We start from the raw sequence: 23,668 nt of genomic DNA on the forward strand, positions 1-23,668 counted from the left end.
ATACTCCCACCCGGTCTCCCTCCTCACCCGGGTCCCAAATAACCAGGCCACACACTGGGTTTCAAGTATCCGTCTCTTCCTTTCACTCTCTCGAAAGAAAAAATAAATAAATTGCAGAAGGCGGCAGCATTTCCAGTCTTCCCCTGGCTCCCAGACACCCAACCCCCAACCCTGCCCCCCCCTACCCTCCCCCCCCACATTCCCACTCCCTAGACCCATCCCTCCCCGTTCCCAAAAGAAAAAAAAGGAAAAAAAAAAGAAAAAAATCCCAGGGAAAAAAAAAAAAGCCACAGTTAGACCTTCCACTCATGCAAACCGGCAAAGAAAAAAGGTGGGGGGCATGTGGAAGGCAGGGGGCCCATGGTGGAATCCCCCCACTAATCCCCCCAAAACCACCTTTGAGAAGAAAAAAATGGAAAAAAAAAAATTGAGAAATCAAGGGACCTGGGGAGTCATGATGGGGTCAGGAGGGACCCCAGACCCTGCCTCGGGGGGAGCGCGGAGGCCTGCAGCCCTGCAATGGGTGCTCCTGGAGGGGGCCCTGCCTTTCGGAAAGTGTGTGGGAGGAGATGGGGAGAGCAGGTGGCCCCCCAGTGGGTCTGTGTGTGCGTTGGGGGCGGGCAGGGGCAGGAGCAAGGGGTCCTAAGGAACCAAGGCTCAGGATCAGGAGCCTGGGGCTCCCCCCCAGACCCCAGGTTCCTGGGGTTCTGCAGCCCAGTTCTGGGGTGCAGGGATACATGCAGAGGAGTGTCCCCCCTCCAGTGAGCTGGATCCAGTTAGAAAGGAAATAAATAAGAAGGGGTGGGAGGGAGGCTGGGGGTTGGAAGGGCTTGGGCAATTCAGTCCAGACCAAGGGCCCGGGCGGTGGAGGCAGGGCGAGTCCAGGCCAAGCCAGGGCAGGAATCAGAGTCTCTCTCGGGCAGGGACCCAGATGTAGGGGCCTGAGAGGTCCTCGATGACTCGCTTCACCTTGTGGTAGATCTCCTCAAAGCTGTCGCCCTCCACGATGGCTGGGGGCAGGGGCAGGGAGTCAGGCCCAGGGCAGAGGGCACCTTCTCCTAATTCTCCAGTCCATGAGCCATGGGATGCACCCACCCAAAGGGGATACCTCCTTCTGAACCACCCACCCTGTGGGGGCCCCTCTTTTGAATCTGAGCCAACGGCACCTCCCGTGCTGGCCACGGGCTAGCTGCAGCCTCACCTGAGAAGCACTCTGTGAATTCCTGCTCCAGCTTGGTGGCTCTGTCGAAGGCTTTGCGGGCTTGCTCCTCTGTGATCCGCTTATTAATCTCTCTGTGGGGAGTGAGAGAGACACAGACCTGAGGGTGGGTCCTGCCCTGCCTCGATCTCCTCTGTCCAGGGATGTTAAGTTGCAACCACTATTTTCTCTTTTTTTCTTTTTCTTTTTTAATATTTATTTGACTGAACCAGGTCTTAGATAGGGCATGTGGGATCTAGTTTCCCGACCAGGGAATGAACCTGGGCCCCCTGCATTGGTAGTACAGAGTCTTAGTCACTTGACCACCAAGGATGTCCCCACTATTTTCTTATTTAGAGCATGAAGCAAAAAATACAATTCCCAGTATCCTCTGGGGCCACAGATGGGCCCCCTCCCCATGACCCACCCCAGCCAGGTGTGGCCACTTCAGGGACCTCTCCAGAATCTCATCCTTCCAGCCAGCAGCCCAGTGAAGGGATTGACTCTAACTCCCAATAGCCCCGATGCCCAGCAGGTATGTGCCCCAGGGGTTGCTGGGAATTGTAGTCCCACCTAGCCCAGGGCAGAAGAGGAGGGAAGAGGCCTGGGCTTCCCTGGGCCCTCTGGGTTCTAATTCCAATTCCCCTCAAGGGCTGCTGGAGCTGCTGTCCAGGGTTCTGAGGGAAAAGCTCAACACAGAGGCCATCTGAGGCCTGAGGCTTGGTGTGGGAGAGCCGAGGGGAAACCCCCTGAGACCATACTCACAGAACATTCTCCAGGGAGCGGGGGCGGATGAAGATGGCGATAGGGTGCAGGTGGGCCGCCTGCAGCCGCCGCACGGCATTGGCCGAGACATCGAGGATGCAGTGCTTCCCCTGGGGGCAGGCAGGGTGGGTGGAGGGGGACCAGCAGGTGGTGGGAAAGGACAGACAGAAGTGGCAGGACAGGACCCACACACAGGACGTGGAAAAGTGGAGGACACGAGATTGGCCAAAAGGGAAGTGAGATGGATGTCAAAAGACGCGTGGGCAAAGAGAGTGGAGGCAGGAAGGGTATAGACAGACAGAGTGAAAAAAGGAGAGGGACAGACGGAGAGCAAGGGAGGGGCCCACACAGGAGGGAGGGGATGGAGGGAACAGGGAGGACAGGCAGGGAGGGGACCCAAAAGATGGCGCAGAGCAAGGCCAAGGGGGTGGAGTCAGGCAGGTGGGGCGAGAAAAGGAAGGAGAAAGGAAGTAGGATAGAGGGAGGAGGGCGGGGAGGACGGACAGAGGACAGACAGATGGAAGGAACAAGGAGAGACAGATGGGAGGGAGGAGAGGCAGATGGAGAAAGGGCCCGTGGAGGGAAGAGGGCAGGGTGGGGGCAGCAGGGAGAAGGTGATCGCATGGGAGTGGGAGAGGCAAGTGGAGACCCCAGGAAAGGTGAGGGGGGAGGGGAGAGGGCCAAAGGGAAGCCGGCAGGAGGGAGGGCCCGAGTTGTGGGGGGCCAGGCCACCAACGGCAAGGCCGCGGGAAGAGAGGTGAAATGGGGCAAGGAGAGGGGGAGAGGGGACAGATGGCAGCATGGAGTTTGGGGTCAGGGACCAAGGGAGGGAGGGAGGAGGGGCGGGGGCGGGGGAGCAGGGCACCAGAGAGCAGGCAGTCAGACAGAGTTGCCCAAGAGGAGAAGGAGGTGGAGGAGCGGAGTGGAGACCCAGCAGGGAGAGAGACAGAGAGAGAAAGAGAGTTAGAGAGCTGAGGAAGGCCATGGGGAGAAGGAGGAGGGGGATGGGCCGCGGCTCCTACCTGCTCTGCCACCTCTCGCACGGACTGGACGCTGGTTCCATACAGGTGGCTGTTGTACTGGCCGGCCTCAATGAACTTGTGGGCCTGAATGTCCTTCTCCATTTTCTCCCGGGATGACACAAAGTGGTAATCCCGGCCATCTATCTCGTACTCCCGCTTGGGCCGCGTTGTATCTGCCAGGAAGTCACCCCATCCCCCAAAGATCTAACCACCATCCCTCCAGCTTCAACCCTGCCTACAGCGACCCCCCGCCCCGCAGAGAGCCCAGCTGGTCCTCCGGGGAAGGGGGCTGCTGGGGAGACCGAGGCCAGGGGAGAGGGGTGGAGCTGCCTCCCCTAGCACCTCTGGGTCATCCGAGTCCCAGGCCTGGGACGGTCCCGGCGGACCTGAGGGTGGCTGAGCAGCACCCTCGTCTGAGAACCCTGTGTTTGGAAGTGGCTCTGCCTGTGACCCCTTGGGCCACCCCCCCCCACCGCCCCTCAAGGCCCTGCACTCACGGGGAACACAGGATCCAAACTTGTCGGGGAACTCGGAGAGGAGATCATCGTTGGCGCGGTCCTTGGTGGGCCCGAGGATAATGATGGGGCGAGCATAGTGCACTGAGGAGAGCGTGGCGGTTAGGCGGGGGCAGAGATCGGGGTCAGGCGGGGGGGTGGGCAGAGGTGGGGCAGGGGGGCTGGGCCAGGGCGCGCTGCCAGGGCTCACCTTCCATCTGTGTCACCGTCTCGTAGCTCAGGACCGAGTCTTCTCGACCTAACAGGAGGCAGGGCATCTGCAAGGGCCTTGGAGGCAGGGGATGCAGGGGCCCCACCAGCCTTCCCAAGGACTCAAGAGAAGCCCATGGCCCCTCTCCCCGCAGGTCTCCCCAACCTGACCCAACCTACCCTGTGATCCAGAGCTGGAGCCCCAATCCTAGGGAGACAGAGCAGGCCATGCAGTCAGTCAGGAGCCTAGACCCACGAGCGCCACACCACCCCACCTCCGCTCTTCCACCAGAGCTCCCGGCCTCCTCCACTTACCTTGGCCTTCAACCGTGACCACTCCCGTCGCTCAACCCTGGGGGATACATGGAGGGATAGGGGTAGAGAAATGGCCAGTGAGGGGACCTCTTGCCCCCACCCCCAGGGCAGCTGAGAACTCTGTCTCCCAGCAGCAGCCCCTGGGCCCCACGCTCCTAAATGAGGTGTTTGTCCCAAGGGCTCATGTGAGTCATGGTGCCCATGAAGGGTCAGCAGACAGACCCCCAAGAAGCTGGGGGTGGGCCCATGCCTTCCCTGCTGGCTACCCACCCTGGGGCCCTGGGAGCTTCAGGGGCAAGAAGGCTCACCGCCGCTTGCTGGGGATAAAGCCGATGTCATCAGTCTCGCTGTCGGAGTGGACCCGCCTTGCCTGCCACCACTCCTCATCGCTGGCGTCAATGACATGAAGCACGTCCCCGAAGCGGAAGCTCAGGGCCTGGCTCAGGAAGCCGCAGTCCTTGGTCTTGTCATAGTCAAACAGGGCCCTGGAGGGCAGGTAGCCTCCAGTTAGTCTGGTGAGGGCCAAGGCCCCCGAGACCCAGCCCAGAGGTTCTGCCTAGGGGTCTACAGACCCACACAGCCGCTGGTGGCTTTCCCAGAGATGCTGTGGATTCTGAGGAACCCCAGAACTGTGTGGGAACCTAAAACTCTACAACTATGAACAGCCATTCAATTCTCGCTGTGTCAGGGATCAGACAGCCTACGGATTGGGGGCGATTTTAAGAGTAAGACTGAGAATAGCACCCTCCTAAGAAAGCAGCTGCCATATGCATGCACGTCACAGTCATGGGATAACATGGACCCAAGTCCGGCTATCCTCAGCAGTAGAGTGGCCTTAAGTGACAACCTATAAGTGACAACTCCAGGGTCAGGACAAGGGAAGAAATGACTGCAGAGACACCAGAGGTGCCGAGCAGAGCACCAGGGCTAGAAAGATGGGAAGGGACTCCAGGATCATCAGCATCACCTGGGAGTCAGAACCGACCAGCCCTGGGAGCCAACCGGACCCAGCAAGGAGAGAAGGGCCGAGCGAGGCTCTGATTTGAGCCAGGTGTCTTGGCAGACAGCGGTGTCATTCAGGAAGAGAGATACCAACTGGGCAGGACGGAGAGCGAGCACGCACGCTCGGGAGAAAAGGTGAGCTAGCTCTGGGACATGCTGAGTGTGAACACCTGTGGGACAACCCCAGGGTTGTGTCCAGAAAGCAGATGGCTGGAGCTGCAGGTCTGGACCGTGGGGAAGAGGTCAGGCCTGGGCTGACTGCTCTGAGAGACACTGGCAGAGCGAGCAGAAGGGGAGGCTGTGTGAGCAGACCGGGAGCCCAGAGGGAAGGAAGGGAAGAAGCTCGGACAAAGCGCCTACACCTGGGGCAGATAAGAAAGAGGAGCCCAGTGGGAGGAGGAGCCCTAAGAAGGTAGCAAAATGCCACCCGGGAGACAGGGTCAGCTTGGAGAGAGCAGTGGTCCACTTCCCCTGGAATGTGTTACCCATGGGGCTGGGCGATATTCCAGAAGTTGAAAGGCCCCCTGCTCTGCCAGGCATTACCCTTTGAGTTACCAGACTGTGCGGCAGCTGGGGGTCCCGGGGAGGTGCCAGGGTGACTAGGGGCTAGGAAGCAGTAGGGATCACTGAGGCTGAGGCTGTTTTCTAGTCGCTATGGAGCATTTCTCAATGCTAACCTATGCGTCTCCAGCCCTAGAGTGGGAGGCGGGACAGGAGCCAGGCAAGATTGAGGAGGGAGAGCTGGCTGGGGGACAAGGGGCCATGAAATGAAGAGGGGCCCAGCCAGGAAGCATCTGACCTGATATAGAAACCCCTTTTGGGGTTGCTCCGCAAGGAGGCAGTCCCTGAACCCAGGCTGCTGTTCATGAGCTGTTCCCGAAGGTCGTGGATCTTGGCCTCGAACCGGCTGTACTCTGAGAAACGACAAGACGGTTCCTGAGTTCTGGCCAGTCCCTACTGTCAGCCTCTTCCCCCCCCTCCCCCAAACTCTGCAGAAGCCAGGAGACAGACTTCTGAGCACCATCTGAGAGGGGGAGCTTCAGGCTTGGTAATTCCCATTTAGTTACTCAGCCGCGTCTAACTCTTTGCAAACTCATGGACTGTAGCCCACCAGGCTCCTCTGTCCATGGGATTTCCCAGGCAAGAATCCTAGACTGGGTAGCCATTTTCTTCTCCAGGGGAATCTTCCTGACCCAGGGATTGAACCCGTGTCTCGGGCCCAGTACCTTCGGGTTTATACTGAGCGATGATCGTGACCGTCTGACCCGCGTTCTTCAGGGCAATGGCAGCCTGCTCGTGGCTGGCATTGCGGAGGTCAACGCCATTGACCTAGAGAGAGCGGGGAGAGCTTGAGTCACTGGAGATGGGGGCTGGGCTCCAGCCTACATGAGCCCTGGCTGGAGGGGAGGGGGCGGTCCGCAGACCTGGCCTTCCCTTACCGAGAGGATCTGGTCCCCCTTCCGCAGCTCCCCACTGAGGTCCGCAGGGCCGCCAGCCAGGATGAAGGAGATGAAGATGCCTTCACCATCCTCGCCACCCACGATGTTGAAGCCCAGGCCCGTGGAGCCCCGATGGATCACAATCCGCCTCGGTTCTCGGGGGACGTCCTCCTCCCCAAGCAGGTCCTTGGCCACGGGGGAGTAGCGCCGAGGGGAGGTGGGGGTCATGGCGGTGGGGTAGTCAGTGCCCAGGTAGCTGCTGTGACTGATCTCATTGTCCAGGTGCTGGGAATAAGCTGAGGGAAGACATGGGCGGAAGGACAGATGCAATGGAAAATGCACGGAGGGAGACAACACCCACCACTCCCCCTCCTCCCCAGGAAAGCAGCAGAACCAGGCTCAGGGGAAGGGGACATCACTGTGCCAGAGAAACAAGGCTGGGGTGTAAGGGGACATCTGGTCACTGCAATGTCAGGGGGCAGGAATTCACAGGTCATGGTAGGGGTGGGTTCTCCTAGGGGCGAGTGGATCTGAAGGGTACATAACCTAGGTATGCCAGGGGTATAGAACCAAGGGGAATATTAATACCAGGCTTTGGGGCTTTTAGTTCAGTTGAACCATCTCTTGTATCACCTATAACATTCCTCTCCTTTTGTTTCCCCCCTTTCCTGGTCATTCATTTGGTGAGAAAACTAGGTCATTTGTCTAGCAGGATTTCCCACCTTCTTTTAGGAAATAGTGGGAAACCCTAACAAGTAGATCACTGCTTACATCCCTGTCCTGCATCTCCTGTCAAGTGGTCACTTGTATAGAGATCCAAGTCCACTTTTTGACAGAAGTATTTCCTAGATGCTGCTGCATACTTTCTGCATCACGACAGAACATGATGTCAGGCTGCATTTTTTGAGATACAAATCTGTAGGTTGGGGTGTTGTCAGCCTGATCCATTCATTATAAAGGTTGCCATTAGCCTCTCACCTAAGAGTTTTACCAGCCACTGACCATCACTGCCTGGACTTGACAGTTCACTGAGGATGGCAAATAGTGCCCATGTATATTTCTTTTTTTTTTTTTTTGAGGGAGGAACATTTATTAGTCAGAATTTGTCGGTAAAAAAGAATGTTCCCAGGTCAACCACTGGTCACTGTACGGTGCAATATGCATAGGAAAAGAGAATAAATGCTTGACTCTTTCCCTTTGCTTGCCAGTATTCAGAATGTACAAGTTCCCTAGCATCTTCTAAAGGTACCTAGTTGTTTTGAAGTATCCTTATAATCCTGTAGATTTTTAAATATTTACTGAGTTCTGGTTAAATGGCCAGTTTCAATTTGGCTCCTGCCTTTGACACAACTCTTGAATATCTTCCTTGCTTTCTTCTTTTAAGGTTTAAAAGATAACTTGTTCTTTTAATGCTTTTGCTAGAAAATGGGAAAGTTCTCAAGTGTAAACTTGGTGGCTCAGATGGTAAAGAATCCACCTGCAATACAGGAGACCTGGGTCCGATCCCTGGGTCAGGAAGATCCCCTGGAGTAGTGCATGGCAGCCAACTCCAGTATTTTAGCCTGGAGAATTCCACGGACAGAGGAGCCTGATGGGCCACATTCCATGGGGTCACAAAGAGTTTTGCTAATATGAAAGATGTTACAAGTTCATCTTACACATTCCTTGCTCAAGTCTTAGATCTGGCCCTTTCTCCAAGGAGCCAAGGTTCCCTCTGATAGGTTATGGTGTCTAGAAACAAGACCATGTGATTTTAATATGGTCTTACAGTATGATTTCAGATTTGGATGAAGTAGTCACATCTCATTATTCTTTTCCAAAAATTCCTTAGCTCTTCTTCCAAATGTAATTTTCCAGTTGGGGGTGGGGGGGGTGAACATTAACATTCTGATGAGGATTGCATAAAATTAGAGAAAAACTTGGAAAGGGTTGAGATCTTTAGCATATTATGTTTTTTTGCATCAGGAAACATGCTGTGACTTTCCAGTTCTTTAGTGTTCTTTTACGCCCTCCGGTAAAGTTTCATCATTTACCTGATATAAATTTGACACAGGTCATTTACTGATATAAATCTGTCCTCAGGTCAAGCTTATTTTTCTAAGAATTTTTTTAGAGATGTTTTTAATGTGAACCATTTTTAAAGTCTTTATCGAATTTGTTACAATATTGCTTCTGCTTCATGTTTTGGTTTTTTGGCTGAGAAGCATATGGAATCATAGATCCCTGACCAGGGATTGAACCATACCTTCTGCATTGGAAGGTGAAATCTTCACCACTGGGCCACCAGAGAAGTCCTCTAAGAATTTTATAGCTTTTTTCCTATGGCAAAAAGGATTTTTCTACCCATCATATTTTCTTATTGCTGGGAAGTCACTAGTTCTTGCTTTTTATCTTACATATAGCCACATTCTTAACCCTACCTATTATTTTTAAGGTTTTCATTTAATTCACTTAAGATTTTAATCTAGATGGACAAAAGTATAATTTACAATAAGGATTAATCTGTTTCTCCCCACTGAAATGTAACATTTATTCTTTTTTCTCTTGCTACTCTGCCTGAAATCTTTACAGCAGTGATTCGCAGCAGGGTAATTTTGCACCCCCCACCCCTCGCCCCCAGGGAACATTTGGCAAAGTCTAAAGACATTTTTGGTTGTGCTGACTGGAGGGGAAGGGTACCACTGTCATCTGATAGAGGCCAGGGCTGCGGTTAAACATACTACAGTGCACAGAACAACGCCCCCTACAACAAAGAATGGTCAAGTACAAAAATGTCAATAGTCCCAACGCTGAGAAACCCTGCTCTAAAGCATTGTGGACTAACAGTAGCAGGAAGAGACTTCCTTGCCTAGTTCCTAACTTAATGGACACACACATGAGATTTTATCATTACAATGTGTTCACTGTTGATTTCTGATAACACTTTTCAATCATGTTAAGGAAAACTCCTCTGTTCCTAGTATACTAAATTTCCCTCTCAGAATAGGATGTTGAATTTCATCAAATGCCTTTCCCACATCTCTTTGAAATGAACTTACTGTTTTTTCTACCTTTTTTGTTTTGTTTTGTTTTTGCCACGCCACATGGCAGGTGGGATCTTAGCTCCCCAATGACCAGAGATCAGGGATGGAACTGGTGACCCCTGCAGTGGAAGCACCGGGTCTTAACTGCTGGACTGCCCAAGAAGTCCCTCTCTCCCTTAACTTTTTAAATACAATGACTCATACTTAGAGGTTTCATAATATGGAAACACCTTTAATTCCCTGAAATGAACCTGACTTTGTGACAATGTTACTCCCTTAATATGCCACTGTGTTTGTTTTGCAACTATGTTACTAGAAACTTTTACATCTCGGTTCAGAAGCAAAATTAACCTATACTTTCCTCTTTTTTTTTTTTTGGCTGAACCATGGGGTTGCAGGATCTTAGTTCCCTGACCAGGGACTGAATCCAGGCCACAGCAATGAAAGCCCAGAATCCTAACCACTAGGTCACCATGAAGCTCCGTACTTTCTTACATTATCCTTGTGACCATTTTCAGATGCCCTTATAAAATGAAATGTGAAATGTTTTATCTTTTCCTATGCTCAGAAAAAGCATAAGAATTACCTATTCCATGAGGATTTGATAAAATTAGCCATAAAACCATCTATTGCCTTCTGGGGGAGGGACTATTGACAATCTTTTCTAGTTCTTTGATGGTGACCAATTTTCCATCTATCCTCCAACCAAAGGAAGTGACAAAGGTTGTGCTCAGTTCAGGGGAAGGATCTGAAGAGGCAGGGTCAATGGGGATGTCATGGGGTGACTGGTGGGGGGCATGGGGAGCTCCAGGGTTTGGAGGGCTCTCACAGGTTGTGATGTCTGGGGGAGCATAGCTGTCACTCAGGTAGGCATTGCTGGGCTTGGCCACCTTTAGGTAGACCACATCGTACGTGTTCTTCAGGGCTGCCACGGCATCCTCATGCATGACGTCCTCCAGCCCCACGCTGTTGACCTGGGGCCAAGGGAAGCAGAGCTCAGACAGAACTGGAAACAATCTCAAGATGGACTTGCTTAAGGCGAGCCCATCAGGAAGCCTGGGCATGCACCAGGAGTGCAGGCAAGACCCAGGTGTGGGCTAGAAGAGTGATGGGGGTCCCCACTCACCGCTAGGATCTTGTCTCCGATCTGTAACCTCCCGTCCTTGTGGGCAGCACCCCCTTCGATAATCTTGGTCACATAGATGCTGTTATCTCCAGGGATATGTTGGTTCCCGACACCTCCAGCGATGCTGAAGCCAAGACCTGGGCGGAGGGAGGGCAGAGGTGGGTCCCCAGGTCCCCTGGGGCAGAGGACAGCGGGAGGTGAGTGGCAACCTAACTGGGTCGCTACCTTTAGGCCCCTTGATGAGCTTGATCTCCATGAGCTTCTCAGCTGGGGGCTTCCGGCGCATGACGTAGAGGCGGACGATAGAGCCTGCCTCTTTGAGGGCCTCCACCGCTGCTGAGTGGGTCACCTCCCGCACGTCCACTTCATTGACAAACAAGATGCTATCGTTGACCCTGAGGGCAGCAAGGTGGGCCTGAGCCAGGAGCTTCCTGCCGCCCTGGTCCTCCCTTTCAAGGGAGCCAGCATCCTAACCCGTCTCCTCTCCCCACCTGAGACGGCCGTCCTGGGCTGCAGCCCCACCCGGAATGATCTTGGTGATGAAGATGGAAGGGTCATCGCCGATGTGGGGGTTATCAGTGCCACCTGCGATGCTGAAGCCCAGACCTGAGTTACCCTGGGCAGAAGGAGGGGAAAAGGGTCAGCTTCCCTCACCGCCTACTCTAGACTGGGTGAGAGGGGAGGGGAGAGGGTTGGGGAGCTGTGACCAGAGCAGGAAGGGACAGGGTTAAGAGGCTGGCCACTGAGAAAACACGGGCACAGAGAGAAGCACAGACAGGGAGCAAGGGGGGATGACCTGGGCTGCATGAGCCTGCTCACCCTTTCCAACGTGATCTCCTCGTATTCCATTTCCCCCTCTGTCCCGTTCACCTGCAACTCCAGCACGGGCCAGAAACACAAGAGCCGTGAGCCAGACTTCCTGCCTGAGCACCTGACCCTACCCTGCTGCTGAGACTTGGCCTTCCCCCTCCCTTCTGTAACAGCCCCAAAATCTAAACAACTCACATATCCCGGGGCTTCTAGGGTATCTGTGTTGACAATCACAGGGGGAGAATTGGCCTGTGAGGGGAAAAAAGGAGATGAAAAGCTGCCTGAGCCTTGGCTCAAGAGGGAGCCCGTAACCAAAAGATCCCCCCACCATGGCTACCCTCTCAGCCTCTTAACCTGGCCCGCTCTGTTCCCCTTGACTCCCTGAAGGACCCAGCCTTGATCCACGTTACAAACACACAAGTACACGTGCTGGCCCCAACTCTGCCCAACCCAGGCCCCCTGCATGTGGAAGGTGTCTGAGAAGCAGGAAGAGAGAGACAGCCAGATGGGGGAGCAGCAGATGGTATAGAGCCGGGAGAGGGGGGGCCGGCTGGGGGGGGGAGCTTCTCACCGGATGTAACACCACAGAGTGCTACATGCCTTATGTACTACACACACATACCACAGGGCTCCTGTCCACTAGGTCCTACCCCATCCCTGTCCCTATCTACCCATTAACACCCAGATCTTTTCATAACCCTCCCTCAGACTTGCCCCTCATTTTCACACACATGTGCCCTAAAACCCTGGGCCCCCGGCATCCGGGGTTCCCCAAGATGCAGGCCCCACCCTCCTCGCCCACCCACCATTCAATCTACTCCTTCCTCTAGGGATCCTGTTGCCAAGCAACGGTATCTAAGCCCAACCAAGGCCTGGGGAGACCCACCTCCTGGAGGCCCTGTCGCCAGGACAACGGGAGGAGGAGATGGGGCGTGGCCTAAGAGCGACCAGATTCCCAAAGGCAGAATCTGGTCCGCTAGCCCCGCCTCTCCTGCTCTGGGCCCCGCCCCCCAGGTAGCCCGGCCGAAAGAAGTCCAGGCTGAAGAGGTTTGACGGCGCAGCGCCTCCTGAATAACCTTCCTTCCTCCCTCCCCTACGCCCCTCACCCTACGCAGTGGAAAGAACGTCAGGAAAGGGGAGTGGTAAAAGACATCCGGGTCCTAGTCTCTCATTACTCTTACCCCCACCCCTGGCCTATTTCATCCGGGAAAGGGTTAAAGTGGGGTGTGCCCAGTTCGCTGACGTCAGTAGCCTCGACACAGCAGGGTCTCTAGATTCTAGGGCAGGGCCGCTTTAGGCCGGTCCTAGGGGCTTCCCCAGTTGCCAGGGCAACCGAAGCCACGTTTCCATAGCAATGGGGGAAGGCATCCAAAAGCCTCCATGGGGTCCCCAACCTGTCTCCTCCTTAAACAAATATTTATTTAGAGCCTACCAAGCGCGAGGCACTCATCAAGGATTCCCCAGACTCCTCGCTCTCTCCTTCCCAAGGGGTCTTTCTTCTCTCCTACTGCGATATCTCAGTACTACATATTTTCAAGCTTCGTAATAGATTTCATACCCATCTATTAAATTCATCCTCTGACCCTTCAAATCTCAGCAAATGCTACTATCCAGCGAATAGCCACTGACTGCCAACATCCCATCTGCGTGTCCCTCCTCTGTCCCACAGCCTGTTCTCAATTGCCATCCCCATCCTTACCGTAGACCTCCCTGCCCGAGGCTCCATCTTTTATCCCCAACTACCTTCATCTCATCTCATCTGTGTTGCTGTAGATAAAACACCCCTCTCTCCACCCCACCCAATTTATCCTCCAACCCCAGCCTCCGTTCTCCATCCGCTTCCCCGACCTGTGCCCCTGTCCAGGCCCATTTGGCATCAGCCTCCTGCTCCTTATCCTCCATCCTAACTTATGATCCTCAGAGGGATCACCACCACTCTCCCTTACTTCATTCTCTGACCCTCAAGATTCTATACCCAAATCACAATCCTTCATTCTCAACCCTCTGAAAACTGAGGCTTCTCCTGTCCTCCAGCTCAGGCCTTGTTGTGGGTCCTCCCTCCCACACCCAGGGCCTCCAGCACTCACTTCCCTCTGCTTCCTGGACGCAGATTCCAAGTCTCCCTACCTCTGTACGACCACCTTCACTCCTCTTCCCCTTCCCCAAGGACTGAATGGCCCCATCTTGAGGGGAAAAAAAGCATCTCTAGTCTTCTTTCCTTAGTCCTTGCAGCCCCCAGCCATCCACAGGAATTCTCTGCACCCATCTCCTCCTCTCCTTGCTCTCAATCAGCTCAACCTCCCCGCTGATTTCACGTCTCATCTTTGCCTGTCTCCTGTCCTAGGACCTCTCAGCTTCCTCTCGTGTCTCCACTTTTCTACCTGCAGAAGAATGGTATTTCCCTCTCCAACTACTCTCCTACCACCTCCTTCTCACCCCAGAACCTACTGCTGCCCAGCCTCTGCCTCCTCATTCCCAGGCTCAGGAACTCAGGAACCTCCTCTCCATCTTCTTGGTGAAACGTCAACAACTTCCCCCTTCCCGGGAACATCCCACAAGATCCTAGAATCTCACCCCTGACCCCAGTGTTCCCCTGAATCTCACAGCCAGCCTGGTACACTCCATTCCTCCCAGCCTACACCCCCAGAAGAGGAGACTGAGGGGGAAGAAGATGGGAAGTGGCCTGGAGAATGGGAGATCTCAAAAACAGGGTCTCCCCAGGACTGGAGAAGGGAAAACATACTGTGAGCACAGAAAAGAAGGGGAAACAGGTGGTGGTGAATAATAATGGGGGGGGGGCACAGAAAGAAATTTGCATGGAGGTAGAGTCCAAGAGGAGGAGAGAGAGGAGGCATAGGAGGAAAGGACAAAAGTGATGAGTAGGGAAGGGGGTTAACACGGAGAAAGGGAGCCGGCTGACCCAGGCAGAGGACTCATCCTGGCCAGAGAGCCTGAGCTGGGGATCGGGGAGAGGGAGAAGGAGAGTGCGTGGGAGGAAGAGAGAGACAGCATCCAGCACCAGCCAGCAGAGAGGGAAAGGCATCGAGGACGGGAGGGCACAGGAGGGGTGCAAAGGCCGAGGCAGGGGACAGAGGCAGAAAGGCCGGGCAACCAGAAATCTCAGGCCAGACAGATGGAAAGGGCTGGAGAGCCAGGCCCAGAGGCCGGAAGCGGGGGGAGGAGGCAGCGAAGGGCCAAGAGCAAATGAGGGCAGCAGGAGTTCTGAACAGAGCTCTGGACACAGAAAATGGAAACGGAGGTGGGGGTGTGTGAAGGAACGAAGAGGGCCCAGGCGCGGGGAGCACCCTGGGGAACGCACGCATCTCAACGCACGTGTGCGCACACACGCAGACACACACGCACACACACAACGGCTGTAAACTCTACACCCTCTCCCACTTGCCTGGCCTCTGTTTCTCCTCTTTGGGAACCAGGTGTTTCCGACGCCCCCAATGCCCCCTCCCCTGGCCCCAGGAGCCCAAGCCCAGCCCACCAGCCCCAGCCGCCCCCCACCTCCGGCTCTCGCCCTACCGGGCCTTGGGGGTAGTTGTAGCTCCGAGGCTCCGAGGGCTGCACTGGGGAGGGGGCCGCCTGAGTCTCCTACCTTGAGGGGGGAGAAGTGGGCGTGGCCCACGACCCCTTGGACGGCCTCGAGGTGGGACAAGTTCCTCTCCGCCACGTGCACCAGCTCGGGGGCGTTTACCTGGTTGGGGAGGTGGGCCGGGCTGTGCTCCAGAGGGGGCGTGTCTTCATCTTGGTAGCGGTATTTCTGGGGACGGGGACGGAGGCGTCACGGGGGCCGGCCCAGCGCCTCGGGCTCCAGGCGGCCCGGCCCGGCGCGCCTCCGCTCCCCCGCAAGTGCAGTGCGGAAGGCCCTGGGGCCTGACCAGCTCCTCCCCCTCCCTGTCCTCCAGCCCATTGGCTCCCCTCTCTCCACCCTCCCCACAGCCCCCTCTCCCGCCAGGCCCTTGGCACCTCTCCTCTCTTCCCAAATCCGCACCCTCCCCGCAACTCTTCCAACTCCCAGCCTAGGACCCCCGCCTTCTCCCCAGCACACCCCTCCTCTGAAGTCCGTTTCTTCACCCCTTTCCCAGAGCTCTAGCCCCTCGGCCACGTGCACCCCTCCCCTTCTCTACCTCCATCCCCAGCATCTTTGCTTACCTCATCAGCTTCCCCCCACTTCCTCTTTACCTTAAGCCCATTCCCCATGTTGTAACCTCCCTCCTTCGAGTTGCTTCTCCCATTCTGTACTCCATTCCACCCCGCTCCACCCTCCTTGCCTCAGTCTCCCTACTGCAGCCTCTGCCCCAGGAAGAAATCACTCCTCAGCACTTTGCACGCCCCGGGCAGGGACCGCAGTCAGGCCCTTCAACTAGCAGGTACTTGGCATCAGCCCCCCTGACAGGACAAAGTGTTTAACCGGTCCAGCTGGCCTTGCTGGTTCCCAAGTCTTCGGCAAGGGGGCCCCAGGACTCCCCCACCTCTACAAATGCCCAGAGGCCAGCCAGCTAATCGGATATACTAGAAGAAGGGGGAGGGTGGGGGAGGAACAGAGATGGTAGGGCTCAGAAAGGGGGCAGGAATAGATGCCAGCTTCCAGGTTCAATAACTGTGGAAGTGGGTAGAACCTCAGAGTAAATTCCTGGTCTTCCTTTGGCCTTTAGGAGTGAAAGACCCAACCTGACCCCTGATTCCCCTTCCTAACTCACTGCATACCATCTCAAGGGCCTCCCTTACTAGCTTAATACAGACACCAGTAAATGAGATTAACGGAGGGACCAGAGAGGAGGGCAGCTGGAGACAGTAATGAAGGGTAGCGCCTCTGCCCCTCACAGAAGCAAACCCTTCCCAAGGCCAGGTTCTGTGAAGGAAGGGGAGGTTACCATGTGTAGGGCTCTCCCAGAGACTGCAGAAGACAGACTACACTCCCCAGTACACATGGGTAAAAAGAGAAGGCAAGATTTCCCTCTCAAAAAAAGTATCTGAAAAGCTGAGAAGACCCCAACATTCGGAGGACAACTGGAGGAAGCTTATCAAGGTCAATGCCTGACACAGAGTATGATTCTGAAAATTCTGAGGATGAGGAACCAAGGCTGAGGATGCAGTCCACTTTGGCCATGGTTAAGGATAAAGTAAGAGAATAGGAAGAGGAAAATGGTCCATTAAGACTCTCCAATCCAGGACAGAGACAGCTGAGATCAAGGAACACCTTGATATATTTTGTTTTAAGGCTGCACCATTGAGCATGCAGGATCTTAGTTCCCTGACCAGGGATCAAATCCATGCCCCCTGCAGTGGAAGTGTGGAGTCATAACCACTGGACCCTGCCAGGGAAGTCCCACCTCCATATGTTTGAAGTCTTAAAGAAAGAAAAGGGGCTCATCAAGGTACACTTTGTTTTCTGGCCTTGGAGACAGACTTGGAGAAAAAACTCCTAGCTCCCTCCAGGTTTCCATACCAAGAACACAAAAAGTGGAGAAGGGAAGTTAGAGGAAGTAGAAATTAAATAATCCTCCTCCAAGCTGGGCCCTCTTGGGTAGCAAAATTCGATGAACTGAAAGAGGTTGTTGTGCCACATTCTGAAAAGGTGGTCTTCAGCCTGGATAGTGCAAGAGCTGAGGCACAGAGCCCCAAAACTGGAGGGGCCAGGGAGGGAAGGAGACAAGGAGACTGCTCTCCTCTTCACAAAGCCCCCAATTCCCTGTGTGACAACTGAGGCAGGGCCAAGGGTTGCAGCTTCAAGTTTTTGGAGTTTGGGACGGGGCAGGGAGGGTTTGAGCCCAAAGCCCCTCCATCTTCGCCCCACCTCACAGAGAAAATTCCTGAATCCCGATGAAGAAATGTCAGGATGCACACAATGAAAATGGAAGCGTGGAAAGGGACATTTCACTGTTTATTCTAGAGAGGAGATGAAACAAAATTTGTAGCACACTGAGACTGCAGACACCTCTCCCTTCCATACCCCCATGGGGGGCGGGGTGTCTGGGACTGAGAAAAAGGCTCCTCCTGATCCAGTGACAAAGTCAGGGAGATAGGGAACAAGGAGAGGATTCCAGAGTTTCCAGAATGTGGCTGAAAGAGGTTAGGGCCTATGTTCAGTCCCTGGAAATTTTTAAAGTAAATGTAGTAAGGAAAAACCTCTGGAGAGGTGGGGGTGGGAGAGTCATTAGGAAACTACAAACTGGGAGGTGGGGGTTGAGGTCAGCACCTCTCATCCCAGACTAAAGGACTACTAACGCAAGGAGGCTAGGAAGGAGGGTCCCCTCTTTACGCTATTGAGGCTCAGGGCCGCGACCAGCAACAGCTCCAGTGCAATTGGGACCAAGTCTGAACCCCCAATATATTAAGGCACAGGTAATATTATTAAGGCACAGGCATAGGATAAGTCAAAGGTCTGAGGTCGCTGTTGCTCCTTTCGCTTTGGCCCCCTCTTCACCGCCCCAGTTGCAAGAATGACCTGGAACGGAGGCTTGCACCCCCAGAATAGAGGGTTGTGAGTGAAAGTGAATGATTATAGGAGGGGCGACCCACTGCGCCTGTCCGCAAGACACTGCCACCCAGAGACCCCGCCAAGCAGAAGGAAGAGCGACAGCACTTGAAGCTTGCACCCCGAGATTTGGGGGGTCCGGAAAGAGGGGAGCGGGGCCGGAGCCCGTACCGCGGCACGTACCACGCAGAGACACATGGAGGCGAATCTGTTCCGAGCCGACATGGAGAAGGGGAGGGGGACTGAGGGGAGGGGATGGGTGGGAGAGCAAGGGTCCCGGGGTTGGGGAGGGGGAGGGGCAGAGGGGCGGGGGCTGCGGCGGCCGCGGCAACTGGAGGCTGCGGCCGGAGTGGGGGGGTGACGGCGCCTGCGCAGTGCGGGAGAGCGTCACGATGGGAGAGAAGGGGTGCGGGGAGACCCTCTTAGCCATCAACTTCCCTGGTTCCAGCTGTTTCTCTATGAACTTCACCGTGCACAGTATACTCCTATTCATTCACAAATACAGACATTCCTAAAATTACCAATTTATCGCTCTGGTTCTCTGGGATCCCTTGTGCTATCTAATCTCCCACCCCTAAAATCACCAAGCCCCTATTACAAAACCTCCCTGGACTCTCAGGGTGCAGGGAAGCAAGCAGCACTTCTCCCTCAGGTCAGAAGGACCCCCAAGGGGTCTAAACTGCCTCCCACAATCCCCTCCCCCAACCTCCCCAATGATTGTTAATGTAGACGACATCCCCACAGATGTCAAGACGTCTCCTATTCTAACCATTAGTAAAGTCCCACAGGATAGCCAGACAACGTTTTCCAAGAGTTGAAGGACCACAGATCCTGTTGTGCCCTCAAATTAATCTACCCTTTAAATCAACCCTTTTAAAATTATATCTGTTCCCCCAGTCTGCTAACAGAGACCTTGAAATTAGTGCAGCTATTACCCTTGTAAACATCTAAATAACCAGTCCTCAGATTCATTTGGGGTCCCCTCTCCAATTCCTTGAACCTAATGAGATACTCATGACTTTTCTAACATACCATGCCCCAGTACCACCAGATCCCATTTCAGGGAATACTTAAGGGACCTTAAAGTTGACCTTCTGAATTCAGTTGCAACCTCTTCAGTTTACCACACTTCTAGATTAAGAGATATTTCTCTATTCCTTTTCTGTACTCTTTAAATGTATACATTATTCCTTTTTCTGGCTGCCCTCCTCTACATCTCAACATTCCTCACCACCCCACCCGCCATGATTCTGAATTTCAACTTTGTTGGAAGATTACTCCCAAATATATCTATCTCCCCCACACCTACGTCTCAAAAAATATTTACCAAAATAAGATCTGACATGCAATTTCCAGTGGCCCACAAATCTCCCGTAACACACCAAAATGACTGCCTCTGATCTCTTCCATTTTGTCCCAAACTGAACCTGAAACCATCTCTTCTAAATATTCTCCCATTGAACTCCCACCTTTTCAACTCTTAAAGCCCAGCAAGCAATCTCCTAAAATCTGCTTCTCTGGCTTTTCTAAAATGTCTACAAATGATAGAGAGGACGGATTTCCCTAGAACCTGACCCATGCCCCCTCTCTTCCCGTTGACTAGAATCTGTTAGATACGCCCCCACGATGACTCCCAAAGTCCTAGTTTCATATCTGGATAGAATGCTTGTATCCTCAGAGGGAGTCAGTGCGGAAGGGGCTGAACTGGAAATTCCTTACAGAAAAGAAAATGCACAGGCCCTAGTTCTCCACCAGTGGGCGCTATGGGCATTAAGACCCTCCCCCATCCCCCATTTCCTTTTTCCCTCCATTTTCCGTTTCCCCGTTGCCTGGCAACACAGCAATCAAGGACTTTGCCGTCGCCTAGCAACCGTCTCCCTGGAACATAGCGTTGAGGTAGGAGGTTGTGCTCTGATGAAATGTTAACAGTCCTCCATCTTAGGAAAACTGAGACGTCAGATCGCCCAACCCCCGGATTCTCCTTTCCAAAGACCCCTACTCCCCGCAGTTTCTTAGACAACAGGCCCCTCAAACCCTGTCTCCTCTTTGCACATGGGACCACGCCACGCCCCTGCCGGGTCAGCCCCGCCCTCATTTACCCAGTCCTAAGGCCCCACCCCTTTCTGAGGTTGTTTGCCCGCCTCCCTTGGTAGAGTAAGCCAGACCCCGCCCACCTGCCTCCAGGAGACCACGCCTGCGTCCACTTCCCGCCCATTCGCTCCCCCGGCCTCGCCCACACTGCCCCTCCGCCACGCCCCAGTCGACCAATGAATGAGGCCGTAGGCCATACTGCCCCGCCCCCGACACCTTAGCTTTGCCCAATAAGGACCACCCGGAGGGTTTAACCGCTTCGCCTCCGGGACTCTAGCCAAATACCCCCGGTCTTTCCCCACTTTCCTCCCTCCCCCACTTGTTCTGCTCCGCCCTCCGCCACCCTCGCCCGGCCCTGAAGTCCGCCACGCAACTTCAGTCGTCGCCGGTTACCATGGCAACGGCGGCAGCAGCGCGGGGAGTAGGGGGAGGGACGGGGGCGGAGTGGGAGAAAGAGATGCTCAGAGACACCGGCAGAAAGCGAGGCACAGAGTAAGATTAAGTGATAGCTATAAGGCAGAGTTAGCGCAAGGCACAGGGCCTGGCACATAGTAGGCATTCAGTAAATATTCCTTAAATTACTGCGGCAGAAATCTAAATATAGGCGATGAAAGATGGAGGAGTCAGATGTAGCTGGGAAGCTCAACGACCGCAAAGCATGAGCACCCTTTACCCCACCCAGCATTCTGGGGGGACAAGTGCCATGTGCCCCCCCTGCTGGCTCTTCCAAAGCTAACCCTCCGCTGCCCTGGATAGAGATGAACCACAACTCCCAACAGCCCCAGGGGCAGCAACCCTCTAACATTGACGATTCTCCTGCCTCAAAGCTTTATGGGACTTGGAGTCCCCGCCATCCCGAGACTGACAAGTTTTCCGGCCAAGGAATGTGGCAAGCCTGGGTCTCCACGCCTCTGTAAAACCCCAAAATGCATGATCCTCTCTGCGCAAGACTTTCCTTCAGGGATGCTCAACCCTGAGTTCCATCGAAGAAGCAGGATTCTTGAAGGGAGATGAATAAACCCATCCTCCCAGAATAGCTACCAATGCAGACAAGGCCCTCACCCTCCCTTCTCATATGTGCGTTCACGTGTTGGAAGCAGAGCCCACACATTCCAACTGGCTTTCTGTGTACACCTGCACATAAGGGACCATAGCCAGAAAGCCTAAGGCTAAGGGGCAGACTAAGGGCAGGAGTCAAGAGGTACTGAGGCTCAGACAGACCTTAAAGGAGAGAAGGCCAGAGAAACTGAGGCAGAAAAATCCACTGCAACTACAGGAGATGGGAAGAAGCAATATGGGAGAAAGCCCAAGCCCACAGAATGGAGGATAAGCAAGTAGCCCTCAAGAGAGGGTAGGGACTTGAACCTAAAGGTCCTCAGCCTTCCGTCTCCTCCAACCACGCTCACACATGCACAACACATGTGTAGATGCATGTGTATACATGTATGTGAGTTTGTGGCAGGGAACATGTGTGTCCTCAGCTCCCTGCCCTGAGAATCTGCAGTTCCCACTAAATATAACCCCCTCCCCAGCCTGTGACTCACCCAGACCCCGCCTCCCCGGCCCCCACTTCCTGTCCCACCCCCCAACCCCCAGCTGCCTGCCACCCGCCCAAGCCTCCCTCCACACACCAGGCTTCCAGCTTTCTAGTCCCAGAGTCTTAGAGCCAAGACCCAGGTATTCTGCAGCCCACCAGAAGCTTGCCAGTGTTCCCCATCCCGGAGTTCCTGCACTTGGCAGGCTCACAGGGACACCCTTCTACAGATCTTCACTGCTGCCTGCCCAGCCCTCCTCCTACACCTTTTCACCCCAGTAATTTTAAATCCAGGCGTCCTCTCCCACCTTGATCCCAAGGGTCAGGGGTAACAGGAACATTCCCTTCCATCTGCTCGTCTCCCTCTTTCCCAACCAAGGTAGATACAGTGTGGGAGGAAGTGAGGATGCTGGACACCTGCCTGGGCCACCCCCAAAATTTTCACCACGTACCTGGTACCCCTCCTCAAATCCCCTCTCCCCAAGCCTCTCATCCTCTTCCAAAGAAGCTGGCAACCTCAGCTGCTGCAGCCTCCTACCTCCCCAGGGAGTACCCCAAACCCTAACCTCACCTGGTCCAATCCCTCAGGTGATTCTGTCAGGTTCCAGATCCCTGACAACTCCCAACTATCCCCATTCCATACAACTGACCCTAAAATTAACAGTCCCCTCAAATTAAGAGCACCCCCAAATGCATATAAGATGCTTCTTTTATAATCTGAAGGCCCACTCCTTCCCTGCCGGCTGACACCCCCAGACCAGTCAGGTACTCACAACCAGTAACCTTCTACCTTCAAGCCAGGAGCCCCTGAAATTGGACAAGGCAACTGGAAGCCAGCTTGTCCCCCAGGAGGGAAGAGGAACCCCCCCTCACATAGTCCACCTTCTAACATACACCAAGCAGGGCTCCCATGTGAGCCAGGCTTCTCCTTAAATAAGTCTCCCTCAACATCATTGGTGAACCTCAAAATCCACCAGATCCCCAAGTCACAGAATACCCCCCAATTTTCCATTTCTCTACAGGTACAAAGGGATCACTCCAGGGGGCACCTGTGGCCAAACCCAGCATTATCTCAGATGTGAACCCCAAACTAAATTATGACCCCCCCTCCCATCTGCTGATGCTCTCATTCTAGGGCCCCCAGCCGCAGATTAGGCCTGACTAACCCCTCCCCACGAACTCATACCCTCCCCCGAGTTGACAGGGCCCCCTATCATGCTTACCTTGGTTGTCACTATACAGAGACAGTCCATGTTGGGGGGCCTGGCCGCGGCAGCGGGTAAGGGGCTCTGACTTCATCGGAATTTCGTTCCTCCCCTCCGTGGGTTCTCACCCCTCCCCCCTCCGCACCCCACTTTTGCAGGGGGGGCCAGGATGGGGGGAGGGGTGAGAGGGGAAAGAGGGGGTTGGAGAAGGGAAGGGTAGGGGAGCGTGGGAGGGAGGGGAACGGGGCCCTAAAAGGGGTCCCCAGTGGAGGGGAGGGGGCTTAGGGAGTACACCCCGATTCTCAGGAGGGGCGGGGGCACCGGGGGCTGGCAGCCCCGGGGTTCGGGGGCTGGGGCATGAGCTAAGGTGGGGGAGGGGAACTGGATGTCGGGGAGCCCCGGGGTAGGGGAAGGTCTTGCCTAACGGCCAGGGGCTAGGGGCCGTGGCGGGGGAGTAGGGTGGGGGGGTCGGAGGCGGCAGCGGCCGAGGGAGCCGTGGAGCCGAGGAGGGAAGGGGAGAGAGGAGGAGAGAGGAAGCAGGGGGAGGGAGGGAGGTAGCGAAGAGCGAGAATGGGGGGGGTGCCTCGGTAGAGTTAACTCCTTCCACGCTGGCAGGAACCCGGATAATGGGAAAGGAGATGGAGGCAGGAGCCCAGAGGCCCTGAGGCAAACATGGAGTCCCGGCCAGCCCCCAGCGAGGACAGCAGAGAGGCAGTGAGGAGGGAGTTTATTTCTCAGAGGAGGAAGCACTCACCCAGCCTCTCAAAGACTGGGAGCACCCAGGGTGGTTGAGATACTGGAAAGAGGCCATGGTAGTGGGTAGGGAGTGAGGGAGGGACTGGCAGGAGGAATCCCTGGGGGCCTAGGGCTCCCTCAGGATTTATAGGAGGAAACCTGAAAAGTGATTGCATCCCCGACTCTTAAGTGCCTGAAACTGGGGCAGGTAA

The 23,668-nt window shown here is 54.8% G+C and overlaps 1 protein-coding gene across 5 annotated transcripts; it reads right to left on the reverse strand.

The window, feature by feature from the left end:
* DLG4 (discs large MAGUK scaffold protein 4) lies at positions 60-23,245 on the reverse strand. 5 transcript variants are annotated; one of them, XM_018064546.1, is made up of 20 exons: positions 22,740-23,245; positions 15,108-15,173; positions 11,600-11,653; positions 11,414-11,464; positions 11,086-11,210; positions 10,820-10,989; positions 10,595-10,731; positions 10,298-10,442; positions 6,446-6,741; positions 6,233-6,335; positions 5,806-5,920; positions 4,313-4,489; positions 4,005-4,041; positions 3,870-3,897; positions 3,691-3,738; positions 3,483-3,584; positions 2,986-3,158; positions 1,964-2,073; positions 1,202-1,293; positions 60-1,010 (listed from the first exon to the last, which is right to left on the reverse strand). In XM_018064546.1, the coding sequence occupies exons 1-20, from the start codon at positions 22,767-22,769 to the stop codon at positions 904-906; spliced, it is 2,166 nt and encodes a 721-aa protein (XP_017920035.1). In that variant the 5' UTR covers positions 22,770-23,245; the 3' UTR covers positions 60-903. The 5 variants fall into 5 exon arrangements, 4 of the variants coding, with proteins under 4 accessions (XP_017920035.1, XP_017920033.1, XP_017920034.1 ...); XM_018064544.1 differs by having other exon boundaries at positions 15,009-15,173; positions 22,740-23,235; XM_018064545.1 differs by having other exon boundaries at positions 11,414-11,473; positions 22,740-23,234.

The sequence above is a fragment of the Capra hircus genome, chromosome 19, assembly GCF_001704415.2.
Source record: "Capra hircus breed San Clemente chromosome 19, ASM170441v1, whole genome shotgun sequence".
Lineage (NCBI taxonomy): Eukaryota > Metazoa > Chordata > Mammalia > Artiodactyla > Bovidae > Capra > Capra hircus.